This window comes from Chamaea fasciata, unplaced genomic scaffold (genome assembly GCF_029207755.1).
Source record: "Chamaea fasciata isolate MVZ Bird 193981 ecotype frontalis unplaced genomic scaffold, bChaFas1.0.hap1 SCAF_18, whole genome shotgun sequence".
NCBI lineage: Eukaryota > Metazoa > Chordata > Aves > Passeriformes > Sylviidae > Chamaea > Chamaea fasciata.
In genome coordinates, this window is record NW_027094103.1 from 9,943,905 (window position 1) to 9,963,657 (window position 19,753).

General features: G+C 48.7%; 2 protein-coding genes across 3 annotated transcripts; one reads left to right on the forward strand and one right to left on the reverse strand.

Moving 5' to 3' along the window:
* The first annotated feature begins 392 nt into the window (after positions 1 to 392).
* Positions 393 to 14,432, forward strand: SART3 (spliceosome associated factor 3, U4/U6 recycling protein). Of its 2 annotated transcripts, none has more exons than XM_066199448.1 (19): positions 393 to 584; positions 1,066 to 1,192; positions 1,858 to 1,962; positions 2,416 to 2,600; positions 3,603 to 3,708; positions 4,417 to 4,541; positions 4,965 to 5,120; positions 5,910 to 6,048; positions 6,423 to 6,530; positions 6,931 to 7,008; positions 7,213 to 7,271; positions 7,726 to 7,835; positions 8,057 to 8,169; positions 8,656 to 8,732; positions 9,114 to 9,279; positions 9,973 to 10,415; positions 11,072 to 11,224; positions 12,319 to 12,506; positions 13,356 to 14,432. In XM_066199448.1, exons 1-19 carry the CDS (start codon positions 417 to 419, stop codon positions 13,534 to 13,536), a joined length of 2,787 nt encoding a protein of 928 aa, XP_066055545.1. In that variant the 5' UTR covers positions 393 to 416; the 3' UTR covers positions 13,537 to 14,432. The 2 variants fall into 2 exon arrangements, with proteins under 2 accessions (XP_066055545.1, XP_066055546.1); XM_066199449.1 differs by lacking the exon at positions 393 to 584 and adding an exon at positions 603 to 687.
* A 533-nt stretch (positions 14,433 to 14,965) lies between these two features.
* On the reverse strand, positions 14,966 to 19,477 carry FICD (FIC domain protein adenylyltransferase). The gene is made up of 2 exons (XM_066199450.1): positions 18,736 to 19,477; positions 14,966 to 17,396 (listed from the first exon to the last, which is right to left on the reverse strand). The coding sequence occupies exons 1-2, from the start codon at positions 19,019 to 19,021 to the stop codon at positions 16,324 to 16,326; spliced, it is 1,359 nt and encodes a 452-aa protein (XP_066055547.1). The 5' UTR covers positions 19,022 to 19,477; the 3' UTR covers positions 14,966 to 16,323.
* Between the last annotated feature and the right edge of the window lie 276 nt (positions 19,478 to 19,753).

Here is a 19,753-nt window from a genome sequence, read left to right on the forward strand (position 1 = left end):
AAGGGCCTGGCGCTGTGGCTCAGACGATCAGTAAATAAATAAACGATGGAAACGAGCTTTCAATCGCGCCATATCGCGACAGCCGGTGCTCGTGCGGCATGCGGTGCCACTCTCAATATGGCGGGAGAGCGGCGCCGCGCACGCCACCGACCCTCTCGCAGGCCCCCTGATGGCCGCACAGCGGGGTGCCCTCGGTGCTGCCTGTGCCACGGACCGCAACCTAAAGGGTCGCGCCGCGGCCGCGCTCGGCGCTGCCCGGCCGCGGTGCGCGGGCGAGCTCAGGGCGGGGCGGGCGGAGGATCCCGGTTCTTTCCGCCCGGTTCGGCCGGCGGTGGGGCGGGGCAGCGGGACGGGCGGCGCGGGGGCAGCCACGGTGGCCGGGGTAGCGCGGCGGCCGGCGAGCGGAGCTGCATAAGATGGCGGCGGCGGGAGCTGAGGCGGCGGCCGAGGAGGAGAAGCGGCTGCCGGAGGGCGACCCGGAGTCGGGCGGGGATTCGGACGATGAAGGCGACTCGGATTCGTCTGGGGACGGCGAGGATGAGGAGAAGGAGAACGAGGCCGAGATCCAGCGGCTGGAGGAGCAGGTGGGCCCGGCGGAGCGGCGGGTGTGGCGGGAACGGAGGAGAATCCGTGTGTGCCCCGGCATTTGGTGTCACAACTGTCACGGTGTGAATTTCTATGGTCCTTGTGAGTTTCTTCCCACTCGGGAGTTTACGTGATTTTTTACGCCGTGAATGTTTGGAGTCTGAGATGGAAATTGACTGGCTTGGGGGGGGGGGTTTGAGAGGGAAATAGGAGGGAAGTCCTAGTAGGCAGTTTGTGTTCATTGAGAAATCTGAGCCGGCTGCCCGCGGTTTTTTTATTGCCTTTAAAGAAAGAAAATCCCAGTTCTCTCTGTGACCAGTGGCGGGACCCGAGGAACTGCCGGAGCTGTGTCAAGGGGTTAGGTTAAATCTGAGGAAACTCTGTGATCACACGATGAGAATTGTGCCATTTGTTTTGTGGCTTCTTCGCGTCCGCCGCTCAACACGGGTTTTAAAATTGATTTTTAAATTTTTTTTAAAGCTTTCCATCAATGCTTTTGACTACAACTGTCACTTGGATCTGATCAAGCTGCTCCGGCAGGAGGGAGAGCTGGTGAAGCTCCGCAGAGCTCGGCAGAAGATGAGCGAGCTCTTCCCCCTCACCGAAGGTACGGAGCATCCTCTGCTCTTCCACCTGTGCAAGATGCTTCAGTGGGAAATAACACATTTGGGGCAGTTTTCATCCCCCTCAGTCAGGGAATGTGATTTAGAGCTTGGCAAACTCCTGCTAAAAATGTCATTTCACAGACGGGCAGCAAAGAAAGTTCCCTGTTGGTGGAAATTGTGGGTGCTTGAAGTGGGGATTCCTCTTTTTACCCATAGCTCAGAGGCGATGGAAGTATTGCAGAGGCTGCTCAGGGTGGGATTTTATTCTTGGAAAGGGATGGGGAGGCCCTGGCAGAGGTTTCCTAGAAAAGCTGTGGCTGCCCCTGGATCCCTGGAATGTCCAAGGGCAGGTTGGATGGGGCTTGGAGCAACCTGGGCTAGTGGAAGGTGTCCCTGCCCATGGCAGGAAGTGAAATAGGATGATTTTCAAAGTGCTAAGAAATTCCAGCTTCTCCCTTTAGTAAAAAGGTGCTTGTTTAGCACCAATTTAAAAGGTCTCTGCCCAATTTATTTGACATTTATTAGGAATTGTGGAGGATAAAATTCCTCTCTTTGCCTTGCTCCCTCTCCTTGGTGTAAGTCTGTTGCCAAAAACTCACCAAGTGGGCATAATTTATTATTTCTGAATATTAATGACGTGTTCTAATTTTTTTTTTTTTTTTTTCAGAAATTTGGCTGGACTGGCTGAAGGATGAGATAAAAATGGCTTCAGAGATCTCAGAGAGAGAGAAGGTTTACGAGCTCTTCGAAAGGGCTGTCAAAGATTACATCTGTAAGTCATTCAAAAATGCCCTAAAATGGGTTTTGTTGCATCCAGATTTGGCTTTTTTTTTTTTTTTTTTTTTTTTAATGGGAAAGTCTCTTCTTTTGGTTATCATGCAGAGTGTGACAGCTCTGTGGTCCCAGCTCAGGAAATGGGAATTTGCTGTTCAGGCGTCTTGGTGTATCCCTGCTGTGGTTTCTGTGGCAGAGGTGACAGGCAGGGCCAGTCCCTGTCAGCAAAACCACAGGAGTGACACCATTCAGGAGGAAACTCTGCCTGCTGCTGCTGCTGAGCCAACAGCATAAATACAATTCCCAAATATTTTAACTTCTCTGGATAAAAAAAGAACGTTGCAACGTGTTTTCATGTGCAGCACGTAAGGCGTTTGGGGAAGCAGGGCTGCATTTCTTTGTTACTGTCCTTGAAAAGATCAAATCACCTGTTTCTCCTCACCTTGTTTAGGTCCTGAAATTTGGCTGGAATACGCCCAGTATTCCATTGGAGGCATTGGTCAGGAAGGAGGCATTGAGAAGGTCCGGTCCATCTTCGAGCGGGCTCTGACGGCCGTGGGGCTGCATGTGACCAAGGGCACGGCCCTGTGGGAGGCCTACAGGGAATTTGAGAATGCCATCCTGGAAACAGCACAGGTGAGCCTGTTCCCCTGGACTCCCATCCCCAAAAAAGCTGTGGTGCAGCTCCTGGAGTCACCTGGAACTGTCTCGTCCCTGTCGTGTCTTAGTTGTTTCTTCCCAGCTGTAGAAGCCAAGCCTGTGCTCCAGGAAAACCATTCTGTGGATTTGGCTGATAAAGTAATGGATTTGTGTTTCAGTAAAATCTTAAAATCATCTCAAATCCAGGAGCAAAGTTTGGCTCTGCTGTTGACTGAGGTGCCAAGAACAGCTTTAAGTTGAAATGTTCCATTATTAAACAATGTTCTGTGGATGTTTCTGCACCGAGTCAATCAAGTTTAAATTTCTAGACTTTTCACCTTTTAACTTATTCATTATTCCACAATCTGTGGATGAGGGTGGGTATTTTATCCACAGACTTTTTGATGAGGGTGCTTTATTCCTGGAATGTACAGTTTGATATCTGCAGGAGTGACCTTTCCATGATGGCCAGAATGGGAATATTTCCTTTTTTTTGATAATTTGCTACGTAAGAGATGGAAGTTAAAAGATGTCCCTGCTCATGGTGGCAGTGGGAATTATTTGATCTTTGGAGGTCCTTTTCAACCCCTTACAAAGGAGTAACAGGAGGATGTTCTTTCATTCCCAAACACAATTAAGGCTGGAAGTTTTAGATCCTTTCCCCCCACCCCAGGGATTTACTGAAACCCTTTTTGGCAGCGTGGTGGAGTTGTGAAATGGCACAGCCACCTGCTACATCCTTGTTCTCAGGTGATCATTTCCCTGTGCTTGTGTCAGCTTTCAGTCAGCAATGCTCTTCCCATTCATCCACCTTCCAAGGGGAACATTTCCCAAGTTTTATCTTTCCCGGTGGCGACTGAAATGCAGGTTGGCCCTGTGTGCCCTTCAAGGATCATGTATTCACTTGGATCTCAGCTCATAAACAATTCCCTCTCATGTCCATCAGCTGGGGCTGGAGGGGATGGATTGAATTTCCCTGTTTTTTTTTTTTCCTTGCAGCCAGCCCCTGGCAGCATTCCATCCCCGGAGCAGCAGCAGGTGCTGTGCAGCCAGCTCGAGAAGATCCACACGCTCTTCCGGCGCCAGCTGGGGATCCCACTGCTGGGTAAGGGCTGGAATGCTGGGACACAGGGCCTGGAGCAGCTGGGTGATGCCCCAGGCATCAGGATTCTCCTGGCACAGCCACACCAAGTGCAGCTGGAGGTCTTGTGCCCTCTTGGACGAAGCACAGATCCCTCTGGATCAGGGATGTTCTGGGTTGTTGGAACTTGGGTCACCCAGTTGAGAATTTGAGGATGCTCAAAGTGCAAGTGAGGAGCACAAAATGTGACTTAGGAATGAGGACTTCAGCTGTGATTGCTCCATAAAACCCTTGTAGGGAGTATCTGGCAGCTAGATTGTTGGAATTCTGCCTTCTCTAGCGCCTTGAGTCCCTTTTCTTGCTAGTGGGAGAAAGTTCAGCACAGTTCTTTTGTTTTCATTTCCATCTGGAAAGAACTTGGGTCCTCTTTTCTCTAAAGCCTCGGGGAAAATTTTGCCACTTTGGTTTTTTAATTCCAAATGAGCAGCTTTAATACAACTTGCCCTGAGTTTGTTGTAGGACATAGTGTGAAGTGAACTATCTGAATCCTTTAAGAATGCAGCAGTGTGACAGTAAGGACCGAAACAGGATAACAATTTGAATATTTATTATAATTAAATTATAGATATTATATAAATAAAAATAGAAATTTGTCTTAGAACCAAACATAGGTTGAAACCTGAATTTTTAGTTTCATGAGTGCATTATTGATGTGATTTCATGTTTTAATAGACATGGAGGCTTCATATGCTGAATATGAGGAGTGGTCAGAAGAGCCCATTCCAGAAACAACAATAAAGAACTACAAAAAAGCTCTGCAGCAGCTGGAGAAGTGTAAACCCTATGAGGAGGCACTGGTAATGCTGGCACTTACACCTTCCTTTAAAACTAAGAGAGAATTGCTTTGGGGTGATTTATTTATTTTTTTCCAAATTTATTATTTTTCTAGTCCCCACCTGGGGGACTTTGTCAACAGTGGGAATACTGACAATTATATACTGGGAATACTGGAAATTGTGGGAGTACATTGAGTGTGCCAGGCCACCCTGAGGTGCACACGAGGGCTCTGGGTGTGTTTTCTAGCATTGGGCTAAGGGGAATAAACCCAGGATCTGGCTGATTTCAGGCTCATTCAGAAGGGTATGAAAATCAACAGCTTCTGCTATGAAGACAGATTTCTTGTGTGAAACGTCGCACAAGTGCTGCTCTCTGAGGAATAGCTAAACTGTTGGAGGCTTGCTTTGTTGAAGAGTTTGATGTTGTGTCTCCCTGTTTTCCAGCTGGGTGCTGAAACCCCAAAGCTGGCAGAATACCAAGCTTACATTGATTTTGAAATGAAAGCAGGTGACCCAGCTCGGATTCAGTTGATCTATGAGAGAGCTTTGGCTGAGAACTGCCTTGTCCCAGACCTCTGGGCACGCTACAACCAGTATTTGGTAAGGAAACGAATCCGTGAATGTTTGCAGATTTGTTTTCCTGCCTTGACTTCTGTTTGTTTGTTTTTAACCTCAATTGCTGATAAGCAGCCAGTAAATTCTACCTCAGTCCTGGCCTTTAGTCTGTAAATCTTCCAGAGACTGATTTTCACCTCACCTTTGGTTTCCTCTTGTTTTCAGGGATGTGTTTATTGCTCTTGTGAGCATTTCTCACTTTGCTCTGCTCTAGCTGTGTTCTCTCTGCAGAATTACAGGGTGTGGGCACTGAAGCAAACCCAGATGTTCAGTCTCTGTTTCCAGGGAGGTTTGTTAGTGCAGTTTGAAGCTGATGCTGAGCTCCAGAGGCAGGACAGAAGGTGGCTGGATTAAGGGATCAGGGTGCCTCCCTGCAGGAGCTTATCCAGGCTCAGTTTTTCCATCATCTCTTCCCAGCTGGACACAGCAGGTTGCAGGTGGAACATCACCTCCACAAATAGGCTGGGCGTGCTCCCCCTTTGTATCCTTGACATTCTAGGAACAGTTGGGAGTTCACTCAGTACCTTTATAATATTTATTTCTTTGGCAGAAAACACTTCACTGGCCTGGTAGTTCTCTCCTGAGCATGTTTTCCTCACTGGAAGGTGTTCACTGGTTTTTTAGGAATACAGAATTTAAAATACCCATCTGAGCTTTTTACATATAAAATGGAAGTACTGGGGTTTAGGTGTTGGCTCTTTATAAGCTGGGGTTTGGCTCAGGTGGTCTTTCTGACTTAGAGGAACTTCACTTTTCTTTGTGTGATTCTTCCAGGACAGGCAGCTGAAGGTGAAGGAGTTGGTTTTATCCGCTCACGACCGCGCTGTCAGGAACTGCCCCTGGACTGTTGGGCTGTGGATTAGGTACCTGCTGGCCATGGAGAGGCACAGGGTTGAGCACAGCATCATCTCTGGTGAGGAGAGAACCAGCAAATGCAGTTCAGAGCTGCTCTCTGCACTCCAAACAGCCTGGGACAAATGGGACCTGCAGGATCTGTTCTCATCCTGCTGCTGTCACGGGCAGCAGGTGATGCTGCAAGGGCAAAGCTGCTTTGGTTGAGCAGCTTCACCCTGAGCTGCAAGCAGTGAACAGCTTGGAATGAACATTCCTGAATTCAGCTGCTTTTCAATTCACTTTCTAAACCAATTTATTGTGTAGCATTTCTTGTCCTGTCTTCCTAGAAACCAGTGGTGCTTTTGTAGATGTTTCTTTGTGCTATCACTGCAGCTTGCTAATTTTGACAGTATACGGAAAGTAACTTTTTTTTTTTTCCCATTTTTCTTTCAGAAATGTTTGAAAAAGCTCTGAATGCAGGTTTTATTCAAGCAACAGACTATGTAGAGATCTGGCAGGCCTACCTGGATTACCTTAGGAGAAGGGTGGATTTTACACAAGGTCTGTATGATAAATACAGAATAAATATCTAAACTGTTTTCTTTGTACTTCTTTTATATTACTTTTTTTAAGAAAATTAACAGCATTTTTATCTTTCACAAAAAATATTTTTTGGCTGGCTAATGTATATGAAAAATAGGAATTTGGTTGGTTTGCTATTGCAAAAATTCTCTGCCTTATATTTTTGATACTTGATTTTTTTTTATGATTCATGTAGTAAGTTTTACTAATAATAAAATCAGAAATTTAAGCAATAATAACATCAACAAGAAGTAATAAATTAAATTTCCCCCTGCTACCCAATAAACTCATTGTGGGTGTTAAGGAGAAAGTTTTATTGGGTGGGAAATGGAAACTAAATTTTTATTTTAAGGCTGTTGTTTCATTTTTTTTCCTGCAGACTCCAGTAAGGAGCTGGAGGAGCTGCGCTCTGCATTTGCACGAGCTGTGGAGTACTTGAAACAGGAAGTAGAAGAAAGTAAGTGAAATCATCCCAAGTGTTATTTTCTCCTTTTCAGAATCATTTTTATAAGACCAGGTCTCCACACAATGTTTGTCTTGAAGAATCTTGAATGTTTCAGAAGGCTGCAGATAAAGATTTAATTTCCATGTGGGACTTGTTTATTAAACACTTTATTTCCAAGAGCCAAGTGCGACAAACAGTCTTTGTTTTTCCTCCTAGGGTTCAGTGAAAGTGGAGATCCATCCTGCACCATCATGCAGAACTGGGCAAGAGTTGAGGTGAAGTTTCTCTTTGCTGTATTTAAATTGCTGAACCTGATAAAATGGATTTTAAATGGAGTGTTTTATTAACATTTCTGCCATGGAATGCAGTCCTTCCCTAATCCATTTCCCTCTTCTCCTGCTCCTCTTCCTAAACACAAACCAAGTTCTCAGTCTGAGTAGTTATTAGGTACGTTCATCAACAACAAAAGGAAAAATTCAGAAACATCTCTCTAGTTTGGATAATGGTCAAAATCAAATGGATGTGGGAGCCAGAATCAAGACTAACGGGAGAGATGGGCAGGGAAGGATTATTCAGTAGTAGGATTGTGTCAGGTGTTTATTTTGATCACTGTAAGGCTCAGCTGTATCTTCCTGAGTCTGTCTGCAGCATCTGTGGGGTTTTTTTTGGTTTGGGGTTAATGATGTTGAACAAATAATCCTGAAGGATATTCTGGATCCTCTGTTGCAGGCCCGCTTGTGTAACAACATGCAGAAAGCCAGGGAACTCTGGGACAACATCATGACTAAAGGAAATGCCAAATATGCCAACATGTGGCTGGAATACTACAACCTGGAAAGGTAGGAGCTTGCTTAATTCAATTTTTAGTTTCCTCATCTGTGGGAGAAAAGAGTTTAGAACGAGTGTGTTTCATTTGGGTTTACAAAACACTTTGGTGGTTCTTGCGGCAGCTCTGCTGTGGCTTCCAGAAGTGCTGCGGCAGCTGGGGGAGGAGGGGGAATGTTTGCATGGCTGGAATTCTGTGTGGTTTGTGCCCTCAGTGTCCTGTCCCCTCCTGCAGGGCCCACGGGGACACCCAGCACTGCAGGAAGGCCCTGCACCGAGCAGTGCAGTGCACCAGCGACTACCCCGAGCACGTCTGCGAGGTGCTGCTCACCCTCGAGAGGATAGAAGGTACCTGGGCACTGCCAGGGGGTGAATAAGTGACAAAAGGTCACTGAGTGACAGCCAGGAGGTGATTAATTAGGAGAAAGTAACTAAATGACTGGCAGAAGGTAATTAATTACTGCACCTCTTAGCCTGGTTAGGTGGGGGTGACATGCAGGCCTTTGATCCTGTGTTTGTGCTCCACTGAAATCTCACTTCCTTTTCACTGCTGTCAAATCCACAGACAGCTCTTTTCTTCCTTGCTTTTCTGAAATCACCGGATTTTTCCATGCCTTTTTGGAGGTTTGCATTATTAATGAGGGGTTCCTGCTCTGCTTGGCTCTTGGGTTTTTTTACCTTGCAGGCCAGTTGTTAAAATTAGAATTTTCATGTGTAATGTTTAATATGAACAGCAAGTGCCATGAACTCAGCGACTCTTCCAGAATTGTATCTTTGAATAATGAGAAAGCTAAATAAAAGGCTTGTAAAAATTGTTTTAATTTTATCCCTTAGGAACACTGGAAGACTGGGATGCAGCTGTTCAGAAAACTGAGAACAGATTGGCTCGAGTGAATGAACAAAGAGCAAAGGTCAGAACTTTCTGTGAGCTGCCAAAGCATTTTAATACACCTGAACTAAGTCCATGCTTCTCTGAACGTCACGTTTTTAATGTGGCTTCCCCCCAGATAAGCCCGAAATGCCTTCAAGCCCTAGAACTATTGATTTTTACTTTAAAACTATGATTAACAACCTCTTGCTGCTTTTTATCTTTCTCTTTTTGCCCCTTGGATGGTCACAAGAGTGATGTGCCCTCCGGGAAAGCTGTGAGAGCAAAGAATTGGGATGTGCTTTAAATGATGTCCCCTTTAGTGTTGGGGTTAAGAGAAAACCCTCTGGGCTTCAGTGCTCTGGAAAGTGCTCTGCAATCTGCAGCCAGTGGGGGGAAAAAAAAGGAATCTTCTGTGTTTTAGGCTGCTGAGAAGGAAGCTGCTCTGGCAAAGCAGGAGGAGGAGAGAGCTGAGCAGAGAAAGCAGGCGAGGGCAGAGAAGAAAGCTTCCAAAAAAGCGAAAAAAACCAGGATTGGAGACAAGCGCAAAGCGGATGAGGATGACGAGGGTGAATGGGGACAAGAAGAAGGTAAAAATAAATCAAAACTGCAGGGCTCTGGCAACAGTTATTGCTTGTCTTGTGGTAGGAGCTGAGGAACTGCCAGCACTGGTGTCTTTCCAGAGCTCCTTTCTCCTGGGAAGTCTTCAGTGTGGGAGTGAAATGCAAACAAGGCTAAATGGTTTTATACCAAGAGAAAAACAGGTTTATAAGAACTTTCAGAGTTTCCTTGGGGTTTCTTATTTTGGATATTGTGTTTTTTCTTCCTTAATTTTCCTTTAAAGTGATTTTTCTGACTCATCCTGTGATACTGAGCCATGTGTCTAAATTGGGTTATTCAGGATTGTAGCAGCCTCTAGGAAGGTGGGAACAGAAGACTTCAATAGGTTGTTACCCCTGGGAGTTTTGTGAGCTTTTAGATTTTATTTTTTTTTTAAAGAGTCATTAGACAAAGAAAAAGAACATGAATCAGCAACTGTCAGTTATGACTGGCTGAAAAAAAAGGAACAAATATTCCAGTTGCTTTCATCTAAAGCTGTCTTGGTGGAATAATCTGTTGGTATTTGTTCTTTAAAACCTGAGGGAGGTTTTTATTTGGTGTCGTTAAGACCTGTCATTGTATCTGTGCCGTTTCCAAGCTCCACAGTGGGAATGGAGGGCAGAGGAGTTCCAGTGGGGAAGGAAATGGGGTAATTTTTTTTTTCTTTCAATTTCATCAATCAGAGCTGCCCAGCAAGAGGCACAGGGGAGAGGGTGATGGAGTGCTCCCTGAAGAGGACATGGAAGTGGAGACTGGGCTCTTTGGGAGGAGTGAAAAGCCCGATGGCCCAGCAATCCCAAAGGAAAAGGCGTCCACCAGCCGCAAGGACATCCCCAAAGTTCTCCACGACAGCAGCAAGGATAAAGTCACCGTGTTTGTCAGCAACCTCTCCTACACCATGGCAGAGCCCGAGGCCAAGCTGAGGGAGCTCTTTGGGAGCTGCGGGGAGGTCGTGGAGATCCGAGCAGTGTTCAACAACAAGGGCACCTTCCGGGGTTACTGCTACGTGCAGTTCAAGGAGGAGGAGGCTGCTCGGCAGGCGCTGGCCTTGGATCGCACTGCTGTGGAGGGCAGGCCCATGTTTGTGTCTCCCTGTGTGGACAAGAACAAGAATCCTGACTTTAAGGTGAAGTTTTGTTGGTTCCTCTTGGACAGTGGACCTGGGGAAGGGAGTTGGTGGAATCCAGGGTGCTCAAATCCAATCAGTTCGTGTTGTGCTTCTTTAAACTCTTTTTTTGCATCATCTGTTACTTTGCCAGACACCAGGATTGGCATAATTTACTCAAGATTTGTAGAAATCTTCTGATCTGAGCAGTTTAATGGTGGGACCTCCCCAGGTTCAACCTCTGAAGAGCTTTCTTGGTCAGCATTTGTTACCCAATCCCCTAGCTGGGGATGTTCTGTACCAGAGCTCAGTTTTGTAATCAGGGGATTTCTGCATTCCGGAGTTCCTGCACTGAAAAATTCAATGTTCCTGTAGTGACAGCTGAGCAAGGAGACAGTATTATAAATATATTATTATAGGAATTGGGCTCTAATCCTTCTGGATCTCTTCCAGCTCAGGATATTCTGTGACTCTCAGTGTCTGTCCTCACTGGGAAGGGGCTTAGTAGCATTTAGTTACAAGTCCTTGGTGTTTATATGCAAATACCTTCCAAAACACTACTCATGGCTTTGAGGCAGTTTTAGATCCCACAAACAGGAGCTGCTTTTGGGGTGTGGGATTGAAATCCTTGGAATTTCTGACCGATTTGTGAACCAACATACGTTTTGTTCCTCCAGGTGTTCAGGTACAGCACTACCCTGGAGAAACATAAACTCTTTATATCTGGTTTGCCATTTTCCTGCACTAAGGAAGAGCTGGAGGAGGTGTGTAAAGCCCATGGGAATGTGAAGGACATTCGACTGGTCACCAACAGAGCTGGAAAACCTAAGGTAGGCATCCTTAACACCTCCTGGTTTTAAGGAATCCTTCAAAAAGAAGCTTGTCGTAGAGTCTGAAGAGAAAAAAGCAGGGTCCTTTAAGTTACCTGTGTGGTTTTGTGTTAATACTTGTGGAAGAGCTTGGATTTATACAGCCCAATGTGCCTTTGTGCAGAAAACCAGAAGGAATTTTTCCAAAATACTTCCTAAATTGCACAAGAAAAATGGGATGGAGGGGAAAATGTTGACAGCACTTCCAGTATAGTAAAAACAGGCAAGTCTGTAAAGGATTGGTTTTTAAATAACTGGCTAGATAGGGTTTACCTGGCGCAACCAATTCCCATCCTCCTTTCCTCAGTTTCCTGAGGCTTTTGTTCCTACCATCTGCTGCAGGAGGGATTTGCCAGTGAGAAATGAGCTCCCTCTCTGACAGGGCTCATTATTTCCATCCCTGAATAAATGACTCCTTGTTAAATAAGGGATTCTGAACCAGTTGCTGCTCTGCCAAAACTGTGTGTGACACCTGGGCTGTGTCTGTGTGGTGGGTCCTGTCCACAGGGACATCCTTGGAATGATGGACATGGGTTTAAACTGAATTTTCTTGCCCTTTGCACCACCTCAGGTGCAGTTCCTGTTGTGTGCACACCTTGTAATGAGTGCTCTTGGGAACCCCAGGTCTTGTTCTGGGCTTAGTTTGAGCTGGGATTATGTTTAAACCACAAATAAATGTATTTTGGGAAAATTATGTAAAACCTGATGCCTCTCCTGTGAAACTGGATAATCCAAAAAATGCAGCTTAAGGCTTTGAATGTCATTTAAAAGAGTAACAGCAGGGAGAGGTGGTGCCCTTCTCTGTGCGAGCCTGCTGTGGCACTTCATTATATTTACTTTAATAGCATTTTTGGCGTGGTTCTTTTCCTTTTTTAATACTTTTTTTCACACATTGAGGTCATCAGGAGTGAGAGACAAGAAATACAGGTCGGAAGGAGAACGATGATTGGGAGTGATGAACATCGGGACTTGAGCTTCCTTCATCTATAAATTCCTTACCAGCTGTTACAGGACCACTAAAACCTAATGTAGCTTGCTTTCTTTCCTTCATTTAGGGCCTGGCCTATGTGGAGTATGAGAATGAAGCCCAGGCCTCACAGGCCGTGCTGAAGATGGACGGGCTGACAGTGAAGGACCACGTCATCAAGGTGATGATCAGCAACCCCCCGCTCCGGAAGCTTCCGGACCGGCCCGAGCCCGGCAGGGCTGCCCTGGCCCTGGCACCACGGCAGATTTATGGAGCGTGAGTCAGGGAGGGGCTCAGGGAGGGCTGCCTGGAGAGGAAATGCTGCCTTTCTTTACGTGCTAAAGTGTAGGAATCTTAGCTGGAATAGGGGGGCTTAGAAAAAGGAGGGAGAGGTTTGTTGTTTTTTTTATGGGTGAGGCTGATGGCTTCCCACTGACAGAGGGTAGGGTTAGATGGGATGCTGAGAAGGAATCCTTCCTTGTGATGGTGAGGAGGCCCTGGCACAGCTGTGGCTGCCCCCTGGATCCCTGGGAGTGTCCAAGGCTGGGTTGGATGGGGCTTGGAGCAACCTGGGCTAGTGGAAGGTGTGCCTGCCCATGCCAAGGGGTGGAACTGGGTGATCTTCAAAGGCCTCTTCCAACCCAAATCAGTGTAGGACTGTGTGAATCTGAGAGAACATTTAAAAGGTGCTGAACCATAAAAAAATGGGCTGTTGGATTGATGAGGAAAAGGAGATTCTTCCTCTTTATCAATGGGAACAGCTCTGTAGTGATGAGGGGATCAGGCATTGGCCATCCCTTTGGATCTGATGTTGGCACTGATCCCTAATAACCTCCACGTCCTCAGCCATTGTTCCTAGTGAGCATTAAGGCTGCTCCTTCGTCTTTTAGTGTTCCTGTATTGGATGTTTATCCCTGTGGATAAACAGAGCTTCAGTCCTGGGGTCTGTGGGGCAGTTGTTGTCTGCCACACCTCAGGGGTGCTTCAAAGACACCCATGGAAAGCTTTATCCCTGAAACAAATGACAGGAATAATACTGAAATGTGCATTCCTCACAGCAAACAAGTCCTTGTTGTTCCCCCCAAGTTGAAAGAGTGTGTTTTAATGGGAATTTTTCCCTTCCAGGCGAGGGAAGGGAAGGACTCAGCTCTCCATGATGCCCCGGGCGCTGCAGCGTCAGAGCAACCCCGTGGCCAAGGCTGAGAATGGCATGGTCCAGAACTCACCAGCAGCGTCCTCTGACCCCCCTGCAGAGCCTAAAAAGATGTCCAATGCTGATTTTGCCAAGATGCTCCTGAAAAAGTGAGCAGGGAGCGTGCACTCAGCAGGTCTGGTCCAATGTGAAATGCCTTTCTGGAAGCCATGTTGTGTCCTTAAGCTTTGCCAGGAGAGAATGCCCGTCCCAATCCCGTGTAAATACTGGACTGCTGCATTCCTTGGGATCAGTGGAGGATGGCACAAATCCAGGTGGTGATTTTGGTTTTGGTTTTTTTTTGGTTTTTTTTTCCTCTAAGAGCAAAGAGTTACACTTTTGTTCTGGTGAAACGGCGTTAATGCGATCCCTCATATTGAGGGTAATGAGGGGGGGGAAACCTTTCCTGCACTGCTCGGATGCCACATGGAGTTTTTGGAGTACTTTCCAACGATTTTCTCTTTCATTAACGAATGAGATGCCATGGGAGGACCTCAGCAAGCTCCACTGGTCAGCTCAGATTGGGATTGCAGACATTCTCTCTGCCAACAGCCCCATTCTCCACCCAAACCCACGCACGCAGGGACCGTCATCTCCTTCCATGCAGAATCCAACAGCAGATGCTCCAACTTCACCACAATGGCCTCTTTTAGTACTGGGAGAGTTTCTATACATATGTGTGTATATGTAGATACACAGATATACATAGATATGTATCCAGTTCCTGTTCTGTTCCAGTTGACCTGTTTTTTATATGGTGTATTTGTAAAGGACATTGAGATGATTCTTTTCAAGTGTCAGGAGCTGATCCTTAGGTGGTAATTTTTGTTTCCCATGAAGCTGGACGTGCTGTTGCTGAGGACCAGGTTTTTGGTTGTTTTTTTGGTTATTTTTCCTAGCTAGCTCATGTCTTTTTGCAGGTGGTTTCTGTATGGTTTTGTACAACTGTGAAGTGCAAGCTGACGTTTTCTTGGTTTATTAAACTCGAGTTCTCAAAGGTTTTCTATAAATACTGTTGCTTTTGTTTAAATGTGGGTGTTGGAACTGCACTTCTCTGGCAGCTGGGTGTTAGTGATGTACCTCACCTCTCAGGTGTGCTCAGTGTCCCTCAGGCCTTGAAGCAGCTCATTCCATCTGCTCTGAATTTCCTGAAATCCCTTCAGTTTATCATCTCAGACTTTCCAACAGTGGTGTGATCCTGGATAGAAACATTCCTGCTTGTCAACTACTCTGGGAAGTCACCAGCCAGAGGGGTGGATGTGAGGGGAGACCCCAGTGCCGAGTTCACTTGGACCACAGGAACACTGCTGCAAATAAACACTATTTTCTGTGCTGATTTCACTTGGCTTTACTTTGGAAATGATGACTCTGCTCATGTTGTCACACGGCTGAGGGAACCAGGATCTCTCCCGTGGCCTTTCCTCCTGCACAACCACTTAGTTCACTGCAGCCAAGTGTGCTCTGAGAACAGCCTCTTCCAAACCAAGACTTTAATATTAAAATAGTTTATTAATCTGTTACTAAAATAACATTTCCCCCCCCCCCCCCCCACAGAGCTCTAAAGTGCATTATTTATACTCATGTTGCACTACAAAAATAACATGCTTTGTCAGGACAGGACACCTTTCCTCCTGTATTGTCTGCTTTCCCTGGCAGCAGTGCTCAGAGAACTCCCAGTCTCATCCTGGTTTCTGCTTCTCTAAAACATGTCCTAAACTCCCTGTCAGGTAAGAGAGAGTTAAAAGGGAAGAAAACGAAGCTTGGGACAGCCTGGCAGCTTTTGTCAAGGGGGTTAAATGCTCTAAGCTGGGATTTTAAATGGAAGTTTTGTTAGCTTGGAGGTGGTGGGACCAATTGATGCTGTTACACACCTGGCAGGTTTGGGGAAGGGAGATCAGTGGGTACTTGTACCTTAAAAACCAAGGAATAAAGTGATTTTTTGAACTGCTCAGCAGCTCCAGGCACTGCACTGCTCCTGCAGCACACAGAGGCATTCAGTGATTCTTGACACATTTATCAGAGTAATGACATGACCAGTGATTAATTGTGAAAGTTCCCTTACCTAGACTAAAGAAACGGAAGTTTTTGGCAAACTTCCTGTACACATTCTTCTTAAATGGGCACAACTGGTGTCTCCTGCCTCTGCCTGATGACCTTTTCTGCCCACAGTTGGCAGACAAGCTCCTTCCAACCCCTCCACTGAAATGTCTAAGGACAGTTGTGCTTTCCCAGGGCTCCTGTTGGCTGAGGCGTTGTCTGAGTCTTTCTCCCTCAAGTAAGTCAGAGCTTTTCTCCTCTTGTTCCACTCCTATGACCTGTAATCCCAAACCAAACACTTCACCCTTCTACAAAACTCACCCCAGGAATGGCAGCTGAAAGTCAACATGCAAAGTGCCACAGAAACAGGAGGGGAGAGATGCCTTAGGGCTGGAGTTCAGCCTCCTTCCTGCTCCGTACCTGCGTGACAGACACCAGCGTGTCTGATGGACACGGCTGGGAGAGTGCTGTTCCTTCAGGGATGTGTTTTGGAGCTACAGGGAAGAGGCAACACAAAACCAACTCACTTTAGACTTTGCTGAGGTCAGACAGTAGAGCTGACTGCCTGGGCGAAGGGCTGTGATTGATGCAGCTCCTCAAAGCTTAATTTCAAGGAGAAATTCAATTTTAGTTCATCTTTCTGAGCCCTCTGACATCTCTCCCCACCTCCTTCCAGTGCACAGCCACCATCCCCAGTTCCTTTTGGCATCACGTCTATAAATACATTAATTTAATCAAACGTAAGACACTTTAAATAAACGAAACGCTCAAGTGACACCTCCCGTCCAGTCATTTCCCAGCAGGAACAGCTGAGTGGCTTGGAATTCTGCTCTTCACCAGCTCCTGAGTTGCCCAAAAACACCCTCAAGTCTTGACGGGGATGGTTTGTTTGCAGCCAGCGGTGCCGCCCGCCTCGGGCAGGCCCACGGAGTACTCGGTGGTGGCGATGAGCAGCATGTCCAGCGTGGTCTCGGTGCACTTGGCGATGAAGCGGATGAAGGGCCGCACGTCGCCCTCGTTGGCCACCTCCAGCACGTGGTAATACTCCGCCCGCTGCTCCTTGCGGATGGTGATGGGCGGGTAGCCCGCCTGCATCAGGATCAGGTTCATCAGCAGCCGCGAGGTGCGGCCGTTGCCGTCCACGAAGGGGTGGATGTACACCAGCTTGTAGTGCGCCAGCGCCGCGAACTCCACGGGGTGCAGGCTCATGGCGTCCTCCGAGTTCATCCACTGCACGAACTCCTCCATCTGCTTCTCCACGTCCTGCGGGTGCGGCGGGATGTGGTGGCCCACGAAGACCTGCGTGGCGCGGAACCGCCCGGCCTCCACGGGGTCGGCGTAGCCCAGCACGCGCCGGTGGATGTCCAAGATGTCCCTGCTGGTGACGGAGCCGATGCGCGACACCAGCGTGGTGTTGACGAACTTGAGGGCGGCGTGCATCCCGATCACCTCGTTCTGCTCCGCCAGGCTCTTCCCGGGAACGGCATACCTGGTCTCGATGATGTGCCGGATCTCCGACAGCGTCAGCGTGTTCCCCTCGATGGCCACCGTGTGGTAGATGTGGTGGTAGTAGGATTCCTCCATCACCCGGCGCAGGGCGGAATTCCCTTTGGGAATGGCCATCACCTTCTTGACCTTGCTGTCGATGATGCTGAAATACCTCTGGTCGATCTCCTCCACCAGGGGCAGGGTCCGGCCCCGGTTGCTCAGAGCCTTCTCGTTGTGGGGGGAGATGGTCAGAGCTTTGGAGTACAGGTAGTCGGCCTGCAGGATGTCTTTTTCTTCCTCGGAAAAGATCCCGAACTCGTTCAGGGCGTCCACGTAATCCGGGTCCATTTTGAGGGCGTACAGGAAGAGTTTGTGGGCCTTCTCCCGCTTCCCTTGGCGCTTCATCTCCAGGGCTTGGTTCAGAGCTGCTCTGGCTTCCAGCTTCACCTCTGCAATGAAATGGTAACAGATAAAGGGCGGTGAGTTCTACCGGAAACCTCTGGAATCCCATGATCCTCGTGCCTCCCTTCCAACTCGGGATATTCTATGACTGTCACTGTTCACTGATACAGAAATTGAACAAAACCAGTCTCGAAGAACTGGAACAGAATTTGCATTCCAGCCTTTTTCCAGGTTACAATCCCAGAGTTTTATGCCACGTTTCCAGGCCGAGTATGAGGAAGCAGAGCCATTCCTGGCAGGAAGTGTGGGGAGGCAGGACCTGTGGGCAGCAGGCTCAAGGTGGCCACCAAACTGCTTCACGTGGGAGGAAACAGGGTTTTAAACACGTTCTCTCGGCGTTCTTTTAGGTGAAATTATAATGTTAACATTATTATGTTGGCTGCCAACAGCACTTCTGTTTTTCCACTGAACTATCCAACGTTTTCCCAGCAGTAAGAGCTTTAATGCAAACAAAGATACAGCGCTGGAATCATAATAATTCCTTTACGTGTTTTCCAAATTAACGTCCTGACTGATACAGGCCACGGCCACAGCCTGATATCACCTGAAAGGCTCTTCTGTGCCAGCCAGGATTTTGGGATTAACGCTGTGTAGCTCAGATTGCTGTGCATTTAACCACCTCTCTGCGTTCCAGTTGCCTCCACAGAAGTTACTAGTACCGAAAACACAAGGAAAAACTTTGGAGAGACAGAGCAATGCCAGCACAGGGCCCTGGAATGCAGTCAAGGAGCTGGTGAGGGCCTGCCTGACCTCGGGGTCATTTACAGCCAGTGTTAATTGCAGCTAATTGCAGTTCATTACCATCAGGGTACAGTGTCACTCCCATCAGGGGCACAGGACATGGTCAGGAAGGGGGTGATGACCTCTGGGTTGGTGTCAGGGATCTCTGGAAATCATAAACTCCAAGCCCCTGCCATATTAGGGTCACCTGGAGCAGGAAGGTGACCAGGTGGGTTTGGAATGTCTCCATGCAGGGAGATTCCACCACTCCCTGGGCAGCTGTCCCAGTGCTCTGCCACCCTCATGGAAAGAGGTTCCTCCCCATGCTGAGGTGGAACTTGTGTTTTACTTTATTGCTCCTTGTCACAGGCTACCACTGAACAGAGCCTGGCACCATCCTCTGACACCCCTTGGAGATGTTTGTACGGATTGACGAGATTCCCTCCAGCCTTCCCTTCTCCAGACTGCCCAGGCCCAGCTCCCGCAGTCTCTCCTCATCACAGAGATGAGGAGAGACCCCAGATGATCTCTGTGGCCTCTGCTGGACCCTCTCCAGCATCTCCTTGACGTGAGGAACTCGGCTGTGCCCACCCAGGACCCTCTCACCTGGGGAGACTTTTCCCTTCAGCACCAGCAGCTCCAGCCCTTTGGAGGTCACGCTCAGCTCCGTGCTCTGTCCCGTGAACCTGGTGATTCCCGAGGAGCCCAGCTTACTCTTCAGGAAGGACAGGCCCTTGAGCACGGCGTGGCACTGGTTGTCCACGGCAGCCAGGGGCAGCAGCAGCATCACCAGGGAGCTCAGGAGCAGCACGAGCACGGCCGCCCACCGGACACGGAGCCACAGGGACACCCATTGGAGCTCGGGATCGGTCGCCATCGCCACGAGATTCATCCTGCTTCCAGCACGGACACCTGGAGCATCTCCTTTGCCACTGCTCCCACCTGGGGACACACACAGCTTTACCCACAGTGTCCTGGGGTGAGAGTGGGTTTGAGTGCACGTGCTCGGGGTTTGTCACATCTACTGGGGGCTGTCCCGGCCATCCCCTTCCCTGCCACCCCCAAGCGCCGTGTGGGATGTGCTGCGCATTACTGTGACAGCAGCGGCAGGAGGAGCCATGGATGCAGCCCAGGAGCAGCGTGGGCACCAGCCTCAGCCAGCCGGTTCCGCGGGGATCACGGAGCTTCCTCCCCACCCTCCTCCAGGCTTGTGAGGCCCCCCCAAGCCAGGAGCTCCTGCACCACTCTGTAATCCCTCCCCAGGGCTCCCTCCTCGAGCCTGAACCCGGACCGGCATCCCCTGCAGCTCCCCGGGTCCCCCCGGCTCCGCTCTGCCCGGTGCACCCCGGGCCTTCCCCCAGATCCCCTCTGCCCAAGACCTTTGGTTCTGTCCTGACCCCCAGCCGGGGTTCCCCGCGTCCCCCCTGCCCTGTTTCCCCGGTGCCACCCCGGGGTCCCCCCCATGTCCCCCCGGGTCCCCCCTCACCTTTGCCGCCTCCCGCAGCCGCCCGCTGTCGCCTCCCGCAGCTCCGCCCCCGCGCCCCGCCTCCGCGCGATGCCATTGGCTGAGTCTCTACCCGGCTCCCCTCCCATTGGCTGCCGCAGCGGACACCTGCCTCGCGCT